The sequence below is a fragment of the Sus scrofa genome, chromosome 9 (assembly GCF_000003025.6).
Source record: "Sus scrofa isolate TJ Tabasco breed Duroc chromosome 9, Sscrofa11.1, whole genome shotgun sequence".
Taxonomy (NCBI): Eukaryota; Metazoa; Chordata; class Mammalia; order Artiodactyla; family Suidae; genus Sus; species Sus scrofa.
In genome coordinates, this window is record NC_010451.4 from 17019035 (window position 1) to 17032284 (window position 13250).

The following is a 13250-nucleotide window of genomic DNA, read 5'->3' on the forward strand; positions in this document are numbered from 1 at the left end:
TGCAGAGTTAAATCCGATAGTTGTCACACTGTGGCAAGCAATCCACCCAAATCTTCAGTCAAGTCTTCTCCTAGTTCAGTGTAATGTGGGAGATCACAGGCTCTCAACAATGGTAGACTCAGATTCAAATCTCACTTCCACTTCCTCTGAGTTGAGCTTAAATTTCATCAACATAAAACTCAGATTATAACTCTTTTTTCCCCAACAGTATTTTTGTGGGGATTAAATAAGAGCATGTATATCAAAGTGTTTTATAAAAGAACAAAATAATGCCATTTGCAGCAACATGGATGGAACTAGAGACTCTCATACTAAGTGAAGTATGTCAGGAAGAGAAAGACAGATACCATATGGTATCACTTATACCTGGAATCTAATATACAGCCCAAATGAACCTTCCCACAGAAAAGAAACTCATGGACTTGGAGAATAGACTTGTGGTTGCCAAGGGGGAGGGGGAGGGAGTGGAATAGACTGGAAGTCTGGGGTTAATAGATGCAAACTATTGCTTTTGGGATGGATAAGCAATGAGATCCTGCTGTATAGCACTGGGAACTATATCTAGTCCCTTGTAATGGAGCATGGTGGAGGATAATGTGATAAAAAGAATGTGTATGTGTGACTGGGTCACTTTGCTGTATGGTAGAAATTGACAGACCGCTGTAAACCAACTATAATGGAAAAAATAAAAATCATTAAAAAAAATTTTTAAAAAGAAAGTGTTTTATAAAAAGTAAAATAATATAGAAAGATAAGATGTTATTAGCACATACACATTTATGGATACTAATTGGTTCAGGTTTAGTTTGTTCTCATTATTTTGATCCAGGTTTTCTTACCCTGAGAAAGGTTTGCTCTTTAAAATAACTGTATAGGAGTTCCTGTTGTGGCTCATTGGAAATGAATCTGACTAGTATCCATGAGGATGCAGGTTTGATCACTAGACTCACTCAGTGGGTTAAGGATCTGGCGTTACCATGAGCTTGGTGTAAGTTGCAGATGCGGCTCAGATCCTGAATTGCTATGGCTGTAGTGTAGACTAGCAGCTGTAGCTTGGATTAGATCCCTAGCCTGGGAACTTCTATATGCTGCAGCCCTAAAAAGCAAAAAACAAAACAAAAAAACTGTGTAGTGTCAAAATTCAACTTAATTCAGTATACATTTACCTCTAGCCTGCTTTATATAAGATACTGGTCATTCCATTTTTGTTTGTTTGTTTGTTTGTTTTGCTTTTTCTAGGGACACTCATGTGGCATGTGGAAGTTCCCAGGCTAGGGGTCAAATCAGAGCTGCTGCTGCCAGCCTACACCACAGCCACAGCAACGCAGGATCTAAGCTGCATCTGCGACCTACACCACAGCTCACAGCAATGCTGGATCCTTAACCCACTAACCAAGGCCAGGGATCAAACCCACGTCCTCATGGATGCTAGTCAGTTTTGTTACCTGCTGAGCCACAATGGGAATCCCCATTCCACTTTTTAGATGAAGAAATATATCTCTAATAGCAAACAATCTTGTTCCATTATAAAGTTTCAAGCAAGGTTTGTATTTAATAATTAAAAGGAACAGTTAAAAGTGCTTTGGGGGAGAAGGCTCAAATCAATTAAGTTAGAAATGAAAAAGGAGAAATTACAACTGACACCACGGAAATACAAAGGATCATAAGAGACTACTACATGTAACTATACACTAATAAGGCGAACAAGCTAGAAGAAATGGACAAATTCTTATAATGGTACAACCTTCCAAGACTAAACCAAGAAGAAATAGAAAAGATGACTAGACCAATCGCAAGAATTGAAATTGAAACTGTGATTTAAAAACTTATAACAAACAAAAGTCCAGGACCAGATGGCTTCACAGGCAAATTCTATCAAACATTTAGAGAAGAGTTAACCCTTATCTTTCTGAAGCTCTTCCAAAAAATTGCAGAGGAGAGAACACTCCCAAACTCATTCTATGAGGCCACCATCACTCTGATACCAAAACTAGACAAAGACACCACATACACAAAAAAATTACAGGCCAATATCATTGATGAAGATACATGCAAAAATCTTCAAACCAAATTCAACAAGACATTAAAAGGGTCATACACCATGATCAAGTAGAATTTGTCCCAGAGATACAAGGATTATTCAATATCTGCAAGTCAATCAACATGATATACCACATTAACAAACTGAAAAATAAAAACCATATGGTCATCTCAATATGATGCAGAAAAATAGATGCAGAAAAAGCTCTTAACAAAATTCAACATCCATTTCTCATAAAAATTCTCTGGAAAGTGAGCATAGAGGAACCTACCCCAACATGATAAAGGCTATATATGATGAACCCATAGCTAACATCATTCTCAATGGTAAAAAGTTGAAAGCATTTCCTCTAAGATAAAGAACAAAACAAAGATGTCTATCCTCACCACTCTTACTCAATATAGTTTTATAGGTCCTAGCTATAGCAATCAGAGAAGAAAAAGAAATAAATGGAATACAAATTGGAAAAGAAGTAAAACTGAAGAAAACCCTAAAGAAAACTACTAGAGCTCATCATGAATTTGGTAAAGTTGAAGGATACAAAATTAATACACAGAAATAACTTCCATTCCTATCTATACACGAACAACAAAAGATCACTTACAATCACATCAAAAAGAATAAAAAACCTAGGAATAAACCTACCTAAAGAGGCAAAAAACCTGTACTCTGAAAATTATAAGACACTGATAAAAAAAACCGAAGGTAACATAAATAGACACAAAGAAATACCATGTGCTTGGATTGGAAGAATCAATATTGTCAAAATGACTATGTTATCTAAGTCAATTTAGAGATTCAGTGCAATTCCTATTAAATTACCAATGGTATTTTTCACAGAACTAGAAAAAAAATTAAAATTTGTATAGAAACACAAAAGAGTCCGAATAGCCAAGGCAATCTTAAGAAATAAAAACAGGAGTTCCCATCATGGCTCAGCAGTAATGAACCCAACTGGTATCTATGAGGATGCAGGTTCAATCCCTGGCCCTCCTCAGTGGGTTAAGAATCTGGCGTTGCCATGAACTGCAGTGTAGGTCACAGACATGGCTCAGATCTAGAGTTCTTGTGGCTATGGTGCAGGTCAGCATCTACAGCTCTGATTTGACTCCTAGCCTGGGAACTTCCATATGCCATGGGTATGGCCCTAAAAAAGAAAAAAAAGAAAGAAAGAAAGGAAGGAAGGAAGGAAGGAAGGAAGGAAGGAAGGAAGGAAGAAAGAAAGAAAAAGAAAGAAAGAAAGAAAGAAAGAAAGAAAGAAAGAAAGAAAGAAAGAAAGAAAGAAAGAAAAACAGAGCTGGAGGAAACAGGTTCCTTGGCTTCAGACTACAAAGCTACAGACATCAAAACAGTATGGTACCGGCATAAAAACAGAAATATAGATCGGTGGAACAGGAAAGAAAACCTGGAAATAAACCCACGCACCTATAGTCAATTAACCTATAACACAGGAGGCAAGAATATACAATGGAGGAAAAAGAGTCTCTTTAATAAGTGGTGCTGGGAAAACTGGACAGCTACACATAAAAGAGTTAAATTAGGAATTCCTGCTGTGGCTCAGCGGCAACAAACCTGATGAGCATCCATGAGGATGCGGGTTCAATCCCTGGCTCTGCTCATTTGGTTAAGGATCCAGTGTTGCAGGGAGCTGTGGTGTAGGTCACAATGCACAGATTCCACATTGCTGTGGCTGTGGCTGTGGTGGCAGCTGTGGCTCTGATTCGACCCTTAGCCTGGGAACTTCCATTTGCCATGGTACAGCCCCCCCAAAAAAAGAGTGAAATTAGAACATTCTCTTATGTCATACACAGAAATAAAATCAAAATGGACTAAAGGCCTAAATGTAAGGCCAGAAAGTATGAAACTCCTAGAAGAAAACACAGCCAAAACACTCTTCGACAGAAATCACAGAAATATCTTTTATTATCTACCTCCTAGAGTAATGAAAATAAAAATAAACAAGTGGGGTCTAATTAAACTTAAAAGTTTCTGCATGGTAAAGGAAACCATAACCAAACAAATAAAACATCAAAACGACACCCTATAGAATGTGAGAAGATATTTTAAAATGAAGTGACTGACAAGAGATTAATCTCCAAAATACATAAACATCTCATAAGGCTTTATATCAAAGAAAACAAGCAATTCAACCAAAAAATTGTCAGAAAATCTAAGTAGACATTTCTCCAAAGAAGACATATAGATAGCCAAAAAGCATATGAAAAGATGCTCAATATCACTAATTATTAGAGAAATGCAAATCAAAACTACAGTAAGATACCCCCTCACACCAGTCAGAGTGGCCAGCATCAAAAAATCTACAAACAATAAATGCTGGAGAGGGTGTGGAGAAAAGGGAAACCTCTTACACTGTTGGTGGGAATGTAAATTGGTACAACCACTGGGGAAAACAGTAATGGAAGTTCCTTAAAAAACCTAAATATAGGAGTTCCCGTCGTGGCGCAGTGGTTGACGAATCCGACTGGGAACCATGAGGTCGCGGGTTCAGTCCCTGCCCTTGCTCAGTGGGTTAACGATCTGGCGTTGCCGTGAGCTGTGGTGTAGGTCGCAGACGCGGCTCGGATCTAGCGTTGCTGTGGCTCTGGCGTAGGCCAGTGGCTACAGCTCCGATTCGACCCCTAGCCTGGGAACCTCCATATGCCGCAGGAGCGGACCAAAGAAATAGCAAAAAGAGAAAAAAAAAAAAAAAAAACCTAAATATAGAACTACCATATGATTCAGTAATCCCACCCCGAGAATCTATCCAGAGAAAACTGTAATTCAACAAGATGTTCATTACAGTACTAGTTACAATAGCCAAGACATGAAAGCAACCTAAATGTCCACTGACATAGGAATGAATAAAGAAGATACAACAGGACATTACTCAGCAACAAAAACATGAAATAATGCCCTCTGAAGCAACATGGATGAACCTAGAGATTATTGTACTAAGTGAAGTTAGACAGTGAAAGACAAACATCATATGATATCACTTATGTGTGGAATCTTTAAAAAAAAAAAAAAAAAAAAAAGAAGGATAGAAATAAACTTATTTGCAGAACAGAAACAGACCCACAGACTTTGAATAACTTCTGGTTACCAAAGAGGACAGGTGGGATGGGGAAGGTTGAACTGGGGATTTGGGACTGGCATGTGCACACTGAGGTAAATGGAATGGTTGGCTGATGGGAACCTGTTGTATAGCACAGAGATACTCTGTAATAATCTATGTGGGAAAAAAATCAGAAAGAATGGATGTTTGTTTATGTATAACTGAATCACTCTGTTGTGCAGCAGAAACTATCACAACCTTGTAAATCAACTGTACTTCAAAAAAAAATTTTTTTTAATGGGAAAAAAAGATGCAGTATATATATACAATAGAATATTATTCAGCCATAAAAAAAGAATGAAATAATGCCATTTGCAGCAACATGGATGGACCTAGAGATTATCACACTGAGTGAAGTAAGTCACGCAAAGACAAATATCATATGATATCACTTATATGTGGAATCTAATAAAAATTGATAGAAAAGAACTTATTTAAAAAACAGAAACAAACTCACAGATTTCAAAACCAATCTTGGAGTTCCCATTGTGGCTCACTAGAAACAAATCTAACTAGTATCCATAGGCCGAGGATTCAATCCCTGGCCTCACTCAGTGGATTAAGAATCCAGCACTGCTGTGAGCTGTGATGTAGGTCGCAGACACGGCTCAGATCTGGCATTGCTGTGGCTGTGGTGTAGGCCACCGGCTGCAGCTCCGATTGGACACCTAGCCTGGGAACCTCCATATGCTACAGGTGTGGCCCTAAAAAGACAAAAACAGGGAGTTCCCGTCTTGGCACAGTGGTTATGAATCCGATTAGGAACCATGAGGTTGCGGGTTCAGTCCCTGCCCTTGCTCAGTGGGTTAACGATCCGGCGTTGCCGTGAGCTGTAGTGTAGGTCGCAGACGCGGCTCGGATCCTGCGTTGCTGTGGCTCCAGCGTAGGCCGGTGGCTACAGCTCCGGCTGGACCCCTAGCCTGGGAACCTCCATATGCTGCGGGTGCGGCCCTAGAAAAGACAAAGAAAAAAACAAAAAAACAAAAAACAATCTTATGGTTACCACAGGTGAAACCACTGGGGGCAGAAAGAAACAACTGGGAGGGTAGGAATAACATGTGCACACTAACAAGAACCTACTGTATAGCACAGGAAAAATCTACTCAATAGTTTGTAATAACCCATATGGGAAAAAAGAATGGATATATTTATATGTATGACTGAGTCACTTTGCTGTATACCTGAAACTAATACTACATTGTAAATCAACTATACTCCAATAAAATTAAATTTAAATAAAATAAAATAGATAAATAAAAAGGATCTACTGTATAGCACAGGGAAATCTATTCAATACTCTATAATAACCTATATGGGAAAAGAATCTGAAAAGGAATAGATATATGTATATGCATAACTGATTTACTTTTCTGTATACCTAAAACTAACACATCATAAGTAAACTATACACTAATAAAATTTAAAAAAATGAATAAATGAAATGAAAGTACATGAACTCTCTTGTGGCTCAGTGGGTTAAAGATACAGTGTTGTCACTGCTGTGGCTCTAGTTACAGCTGTGGCACAGGTTCATTCCCTGGCCTGGGAAGCTGCACATGCTGCAGGTGCAGCAAAAAATAATGAATAAATAAATAAATATGCTTTTTAAATCTGGTTCTTGTATTACTAATTCTATCTACATTTACAGTGCTCATTCTAGATGTAGAGTCCATTATATTATCTAAGTTTAATAACCATCAAGTTGGCCAGCCTTTTTTTTTTTAAACTAAGAGAAGTGCTCTTTACAAAGTAATACTTAAAAAGAATACATACAATAAAGAATTTTAGCATGAAAACAACCTTAAAATTTATTGTCACGTGTCTTTATACTTTCCAGAGTGTTTTCACATCCACTATTTTATTTGATCCTCAGCACAATCCTATTGAGAGCCTAAGTGTCATGATCTCATTCTGCAGAGGAAGACATGGAGACCCAAGGAGAGACAGCTGGTAGGTGGTAGTTCTGGACAAGGGTCCAGAGTCAAGTGCTCTTTCCACTCTACTATGTGGGGAATCATGCTTTAGAATGCTTTAGCAGTTGAATGAATCACAGAACTATGATAGCAGCTGCCATAAGCTCTGACCATGTATTACCTGTTCTATGGGTCTCACATAAATAAACAGTGTGTATGAAGTGCACAGAAGATGAAGCAGCATATAGCAGTTATTCAATCAACAGCAACCACTGGTCTTATTTCTTAATAATGAGTCAGTTCTTAGTTCTAAGAGTTGTAATTCATATCACTCTGTAATCTATGAATTTTATCTCCATTATTCAAAAGAGGAAATTGAGGTTCAAAAGAGCTAGATAACATTTCCAAGTCTGAGTCATCAGTAAGTGACAGAAGCCAGGATTCCTGCCTAGGCTTGAAGTTTGACTAACTCTGGAGCCCCTTTGTCACTGAGACATCCTCTGATGCTAAAAGTCAGAGAATGCACCAAAAAGACAGAGAGAGAGAGGATATTATTTAAAGTGATGAAAGGTCACTTTGCTGTTACCTTGATAGGCCAAGCAGGCAAAGGCTGCAGAAAGTCAGACTCATAAGGGTAGTCCACCATTGCCAGATTGACCCAAGTTTCAGAAATCCAGTCTTTCAAACGCTGAACATCCTGAGAATTTGTTAACGGAGTGCATAAGTGAAGGGCTTCAGAAAGCCAATGCAAACCAGTGCCTGAGAATAGAATCACATTGTTGGAATATAAAAAGCACTGCTCAACAGAAGGGCTTTACAGATCATTTATTTCTTACTTGGTAAAATGAGTTTTAGAAAACTCAGTCTTCTATACAATTTCTCCAAGAATGCTTTTTCAACATTCAACAAAATATTTTTAGAACAAGTAGATAATCCCATGGTAGATAAGTTGCCTATCTTCATGGAGCTTACGAGAATTAGTATTCTGAATCATTCCCTTTTGTAAATAAAACAAATGGAAAACTACAGAGCAATGAGAATGCAAAAATTACAACTAAAGAAAAACAAATGGATTTGACAAATGCAGGGTTGCGCAAAAGACAGCAGAGGAAAAAATACATACTATGCAATTCCAATTACTGAAAAATTCAAGAGGAAACAAAATTAACCTATGGTTCTAGAATTTAGGATAGTGATTATCCTGACAAATGCAGAGGTAGTAACTGCAAAGAACATGAGGGAATTTCTGAGGAGATTTATTGATCTGCATGCTGATTATGCTATATATTTGCTTTGCTAAAATTCACCAAGCTGTGTGTCTTGATTTATGTACTTTTCTATATGTCATACTTAAATATATATATTATACTTAAACAAAAAGTTTACTTCAAAAATGGCAAGTATTAAATTTAATGCATAAAAGGTAAAAATACACACACACAATTCCATTCTCTTAATTAAACCTTACCCTTTCTTAAAAATTTTAATTTAATTTAAAGAAAACAATCCAGCACTGCCACGAGCTGTGGTGTAGGTTGTAGACTCGGCCCGGATCGGGCGTTGCCATGGCTCTGGAGTAGTCCGAAGGCTACAGCTCCAATAAGACCCCTAGCCTGGGAACATCCATATGCCACGCGTGTGGCCCTGAAAAGAAAAAAAAAAAAAAAAACTTACCCTTTCTTGCAAGTCGATTAATGGCATCCCAGGACCTGCGGATAGTCTCTGAACAATTTGGGCCACTTTCCCTAAAATCTTTAGTTACAGTCTTCATAAATACACCACAAGGTACCAAATTCTCAAAGTGCCAAATGGGGGCAGAAGATGCAAGAGCTCTAAATGGTAAGAACAAGGAAGGATAAAAGAAAAAAATATAACTCATCAAATTCAAGTTTTAAAATTTAAACTGATACTGAACAAAAATGGTGAGAAAAATGACAGGTGTTAATGAAACAGAAATTACAAATCTCAGTACAATAGAATAGAACGTGTTTGCCTTGACAATTATTAAGAAGTGCTCATGTCCAGTGTAAATGCATTTACCCAACCACCATATGAGGGTACTTCATCCTGAACCAGGCTGCAAGCATGCCACCGTAAGAGCCCCCAAGAGCAATAACAGGTTGATTTTCAGTTCCTGGGATTTTTCTTTTCAAGTGTCTGATTAACTCTGCAAAATCAGCCAGAGCTTGTTCTGATGTCAGAAAATTCAAGTGTCTGGAATCCTAAGAAAAATAACAAAGAACATGTGTATAAATGTGCACATTATAGCAGCTTAGGCATAACCTAGATCCAGAAAAAAGCCAGATAAGCTTTTCGCCAAATAGAATTTCTAGGCAACTGAGTTAAAACACCCAATCGAAGCAATAGCAATGCTGATTTAAACAACTCATGAAAAAATGATTTTAAGTTTGCGGGAAGAAGAGCAGGTATTTTGCATTCAAATGTAATTTCTATTAAATGCTATTTATCAAAGATCTTATTGAGATAATAGAAACAACAGAGATAAACTATGAGTAACATTTGACAACAAATATGATGGAATACAATACTAATCTTAACAGACAACTACTCTTAACTTCTATTTCAAATCTGGAAACATAACACAATGGCTACCATATAAGCAAAGGTAAACTAAATCCTGTGGGAAATTGCAGTAAGAATCATCCGTAAAATCATCCTTCCTCATCAGAAAGATTATGTTTGATATACCAAAAACTGGAAAAAATAGTCAGCCTGTTGTACAAAATTGAGTTAACAAAAAAAAAAGCAACTGGAGTTCTTGTCGTGGCTCAGCGGTAACGAACCAACTAGGATCCATGAGGACACAGGTTCAATCCCTGGCCTCACTCAGTGGGTTAAAGGATCCAGCGTTACCACGAGCTGTGGTCTAGGTCACAGACATGGCTTGGATCCCGTGTTCCTGTGGCTGTGGTGTAGGCTGGTAGCTATAGTTCCTATTTGATCCCTAGCCTGGGAACTTTCAGATGCTGCGGGTGTGACCCCAAAAAGACAAAAAAGAAAAAAAAAGAAACCTATTGAAAAACTATTTTCAGACACTGGAAAAATAGGTAACACAAGACACTGATCCTGAGAGAAAGATACTCAGCAAAAAAGTTTCATGATCATGTAGCTCTCTGCTGAGGGAGAATTTCGTCAATGCAATGTAGGGAGGTGGAAAGCAGAGTGCTGCTAAGCTGAGGAGGCTAATGAGGTGTCTCTTTTAAAAGGGGAAGCCTAATTCTCTCCCTTGGAACTTGGGCTGGACTTAGTGACTTGGTTTTAATGAATAGAATATGGCAGAAGTGATATGTGACTTCCAGTGTCAGGTCATAAAAAGCACTACAGTTTCAAATGGGAGTAAGGGATTAAAAGATACACACTACTGTGTATAAAGTAAGCTACAAGGATACATTGTACCACACAGGGGATATAGCCAATATTTTATAATAACGATAAATGGAATATAACATTTAAAAATTGTGAATCACTATACTAAAAAAAAAAAAAAAAAAAAAAAAAAAAAACCACTGCAGTTTCTACCTTGCTCTCTGGTACTGTGAACTCTGAGGGAAGCTAGCTGCCATGTCATGAGGTCACTCAAGCAGGCCTTTGGAAAAGCCCTGGAGGGGATAAACTGAAGCCTCTTGTTAATACCCGGCACTAGTAGTTTGTCACTCATGTAGATCCTCCCTATGCAGAGAAGGTCCTTCAGCCTAAGTCAAGCCTTCAGATGACTAAAGCACCAGCTGACTTCTTACTGTCATGAGATTCCCTGAAACCGAACCACCTCACTGAGCCAGTCCTAATTTCTTACTCATGCGAACTGTGAGATAACAAGTATTTATTATGGTTTTAAGCTACTAAGGTTTGAGGTAAACTGTCATGTAGCAATAGATAACTAATATAGCTACATACACATATTAGGCTACCCTACTTGACCTTCGTGCTTTGGTCTCACCACTCTGACGGCTCCCACCACCTGGTACATTTCAGAACCAGAGATTTCCATCTTTCCTCTTTCCTATGTATGTCACCTATTTTTAACCTTCCCCTTCATCCAAGATGTACACTATCTGACTTCCTACCTTCACTCTAACTGTCGGTCACTGTTGTTTACTTCCAGTTTTCACAGCACTATGTTTAGCTGAGTGCAGTTTTTTCCCAATTCTCACAATATATTTGTAATATTCCCCCGTGCTACTGACAAATTCTGTGAGCACATGAAGGGAAGAAAGACCCAAAGTGAGCCCTTAGCTCCATTTGCTAAGAAAGTATGAACCACAGGGACCTAGGAAAGGAGGTTATGTTTCTATCTGCAACAAACTACTTCCTCACGGTTTCAGGACCTGTCAGCTCCCCTAATTAGATAATTATGCTAAATAATAAGCTAAAGAATAGAGTTTTCCATGCCGCTCTGCTTTTCATTTATAACACAAGGACTTTACTTATTTATAATATGAGATAATAAACTCTCTGAAAACAAAAATAACCTTTTTCAAAACAAGCCTAGAAAATGACTGGCACCAAGTTCTTCTGACTCAGAGTTCTCCAAAAGCATGGTATGTGTATACTGATGGTATACATGATGATCTTAGGCAGTGGGTAAGCATTTTTAATTTAATACTTGTTTTATTTTAATGTAATTTAGAAAAAAATAGTACATAAAGCCCTTATTAAGATAACACTGTTTGAAAAGCAAGGTGTTTAGGGAGTTCCCGTCGTGGCGCAGTGGTTAACGAATCCAACTAGGAACCATGAGGTTGCGGGTTCCATCCCTGCCCTTGCACAGTGGGTTAACGATCCGGTGTTGCCGTGAGCTGTGGTGTAGGTTGCAGACGTGGCTCGGATCCCGCGTTGCTGTGGCTCTGGTGTAGGCCGGTGGCTACAGCTCTGATTCAACCCCTAGCCGGGGAACCTCCATATGCCGAGGGAGCGGCCCAAGAAATAGCAACAACAACAACAACAACAACAAAAGACAAAAAGACAAAAAAAAAAAAAAAAAAGAAAAGTAAGGTGTTTAAAGAAAACTAATCAGTAAATAATAATACAGGTGGCTAATTCATACAGCCAGAATCATAAGGATAGTACATGAGAGACTCAGTTAAGGAAAAAGGTATCCTGGTTTACTAAGTGTAGATCTATGGCCGAGGCCAAAGGTCCTTGTGAGAACAGAAAGGGCAGAAGGGAATCCAAGTGGACAGTTGGCCTCACGGAATGATAGAGAAGATTTGTCCTTATTTTATTGAAGAACACCTTATTAAACAAATATTTGTATTCTCATTTTTTCCAGGGGTAGACCCAATAATTTAAGTGTGTAATTTATAAAGCAGATTATTTACTGACAGTTTAAACAACAAAAAGTTCCCTCCACAGTCTCTTCAGCATAGATTAATATTCACTTGGAAAAGGTTAGCCTCATCACATTGAGTTAAAGACTGATCAACGTTATAAATAGTAATAATATGACTTTTAAAAGCCTAAATCTGTTCAAATTATATATAAAGAGGAAGGATTATTCCCTTTTATCCACACCCTCTCCTGCATTTGTACACTGTTGGTGGGAATGTAAACTGTACAACCACTATGGAAAACGGTATAGAAATATCTCAGAAAACTAAATAAAGAACTACTTTATGATCCAGCAATCCCACTCCTGGGTATATATCCAGACAGAACTATAATTCAAAAAGATACATGCACCCTATGTTCATTGCAACTCTTCACACTAGTCAAGACATGGAAACAGCCTAAATGTCTATCCTCAGATGAATGGATTAAGAAGATGTGGTATATATACACAATGGAATACCACTCAGCCATAAAAAAGAACAAAATAATACCATCCGCAGCAACATGGATGGAACTAGAGACTCTCATACTAAGTAAAGTATGTCAGAAACAGAAAGACACATACCATATGATATCACTTACTGGAATACAATATATAGCACAAATGAACCTATCTACAGAAAATAAACAAACTCTTGGACATGGAGAACAGACTGCAGTTGCCACGGGGGAGGAGGAGGGAGTGGGATGGACTGGGAGTTTGGGGTTAGCAGATGCAAACTATAGCATTTGGAGTGGATAAGCAATGAGACCCTGCTGTATATCTAATCACTTGTGATGGAACATGATGGAGAATAATATGAGAAAAAGAATATATATGTAAAACTGGGTC

General features: G+C 38.0%; 1 protein-coding gene across 6 annotated transcripts in view; it reads right to left on the reverse strand.

The window, feature by feature from the left end:
• PRCP (prolylcarboxypeptidase) overlaps nt 1-13250 on the reverse strand; it is a 131748-nt gene that overhangs the window by 16336 nt on the left and 102162 nt on the right. For all 6 annotated transcript variants that reach the window (XM_013979189.2, XM_021062573.1, XM_021062571.1 and 3 more), the window contains 3 exons: nt 9110-9291; nt 8744-8901; nt 7656-7828 (listed from right to left, as the gene is read on the reverse strand). In XM_013979189.2, coding sequence (XP_013834643.1) covers nt 7656-7828; nt 8744-8901; nt 9110-9291 — 513 coding nt within the window. The remainder of the gene's footprint in view (nt 1-7655; nt 7829-8743; nt 8902-9109; nt 9292-13250) is intronic.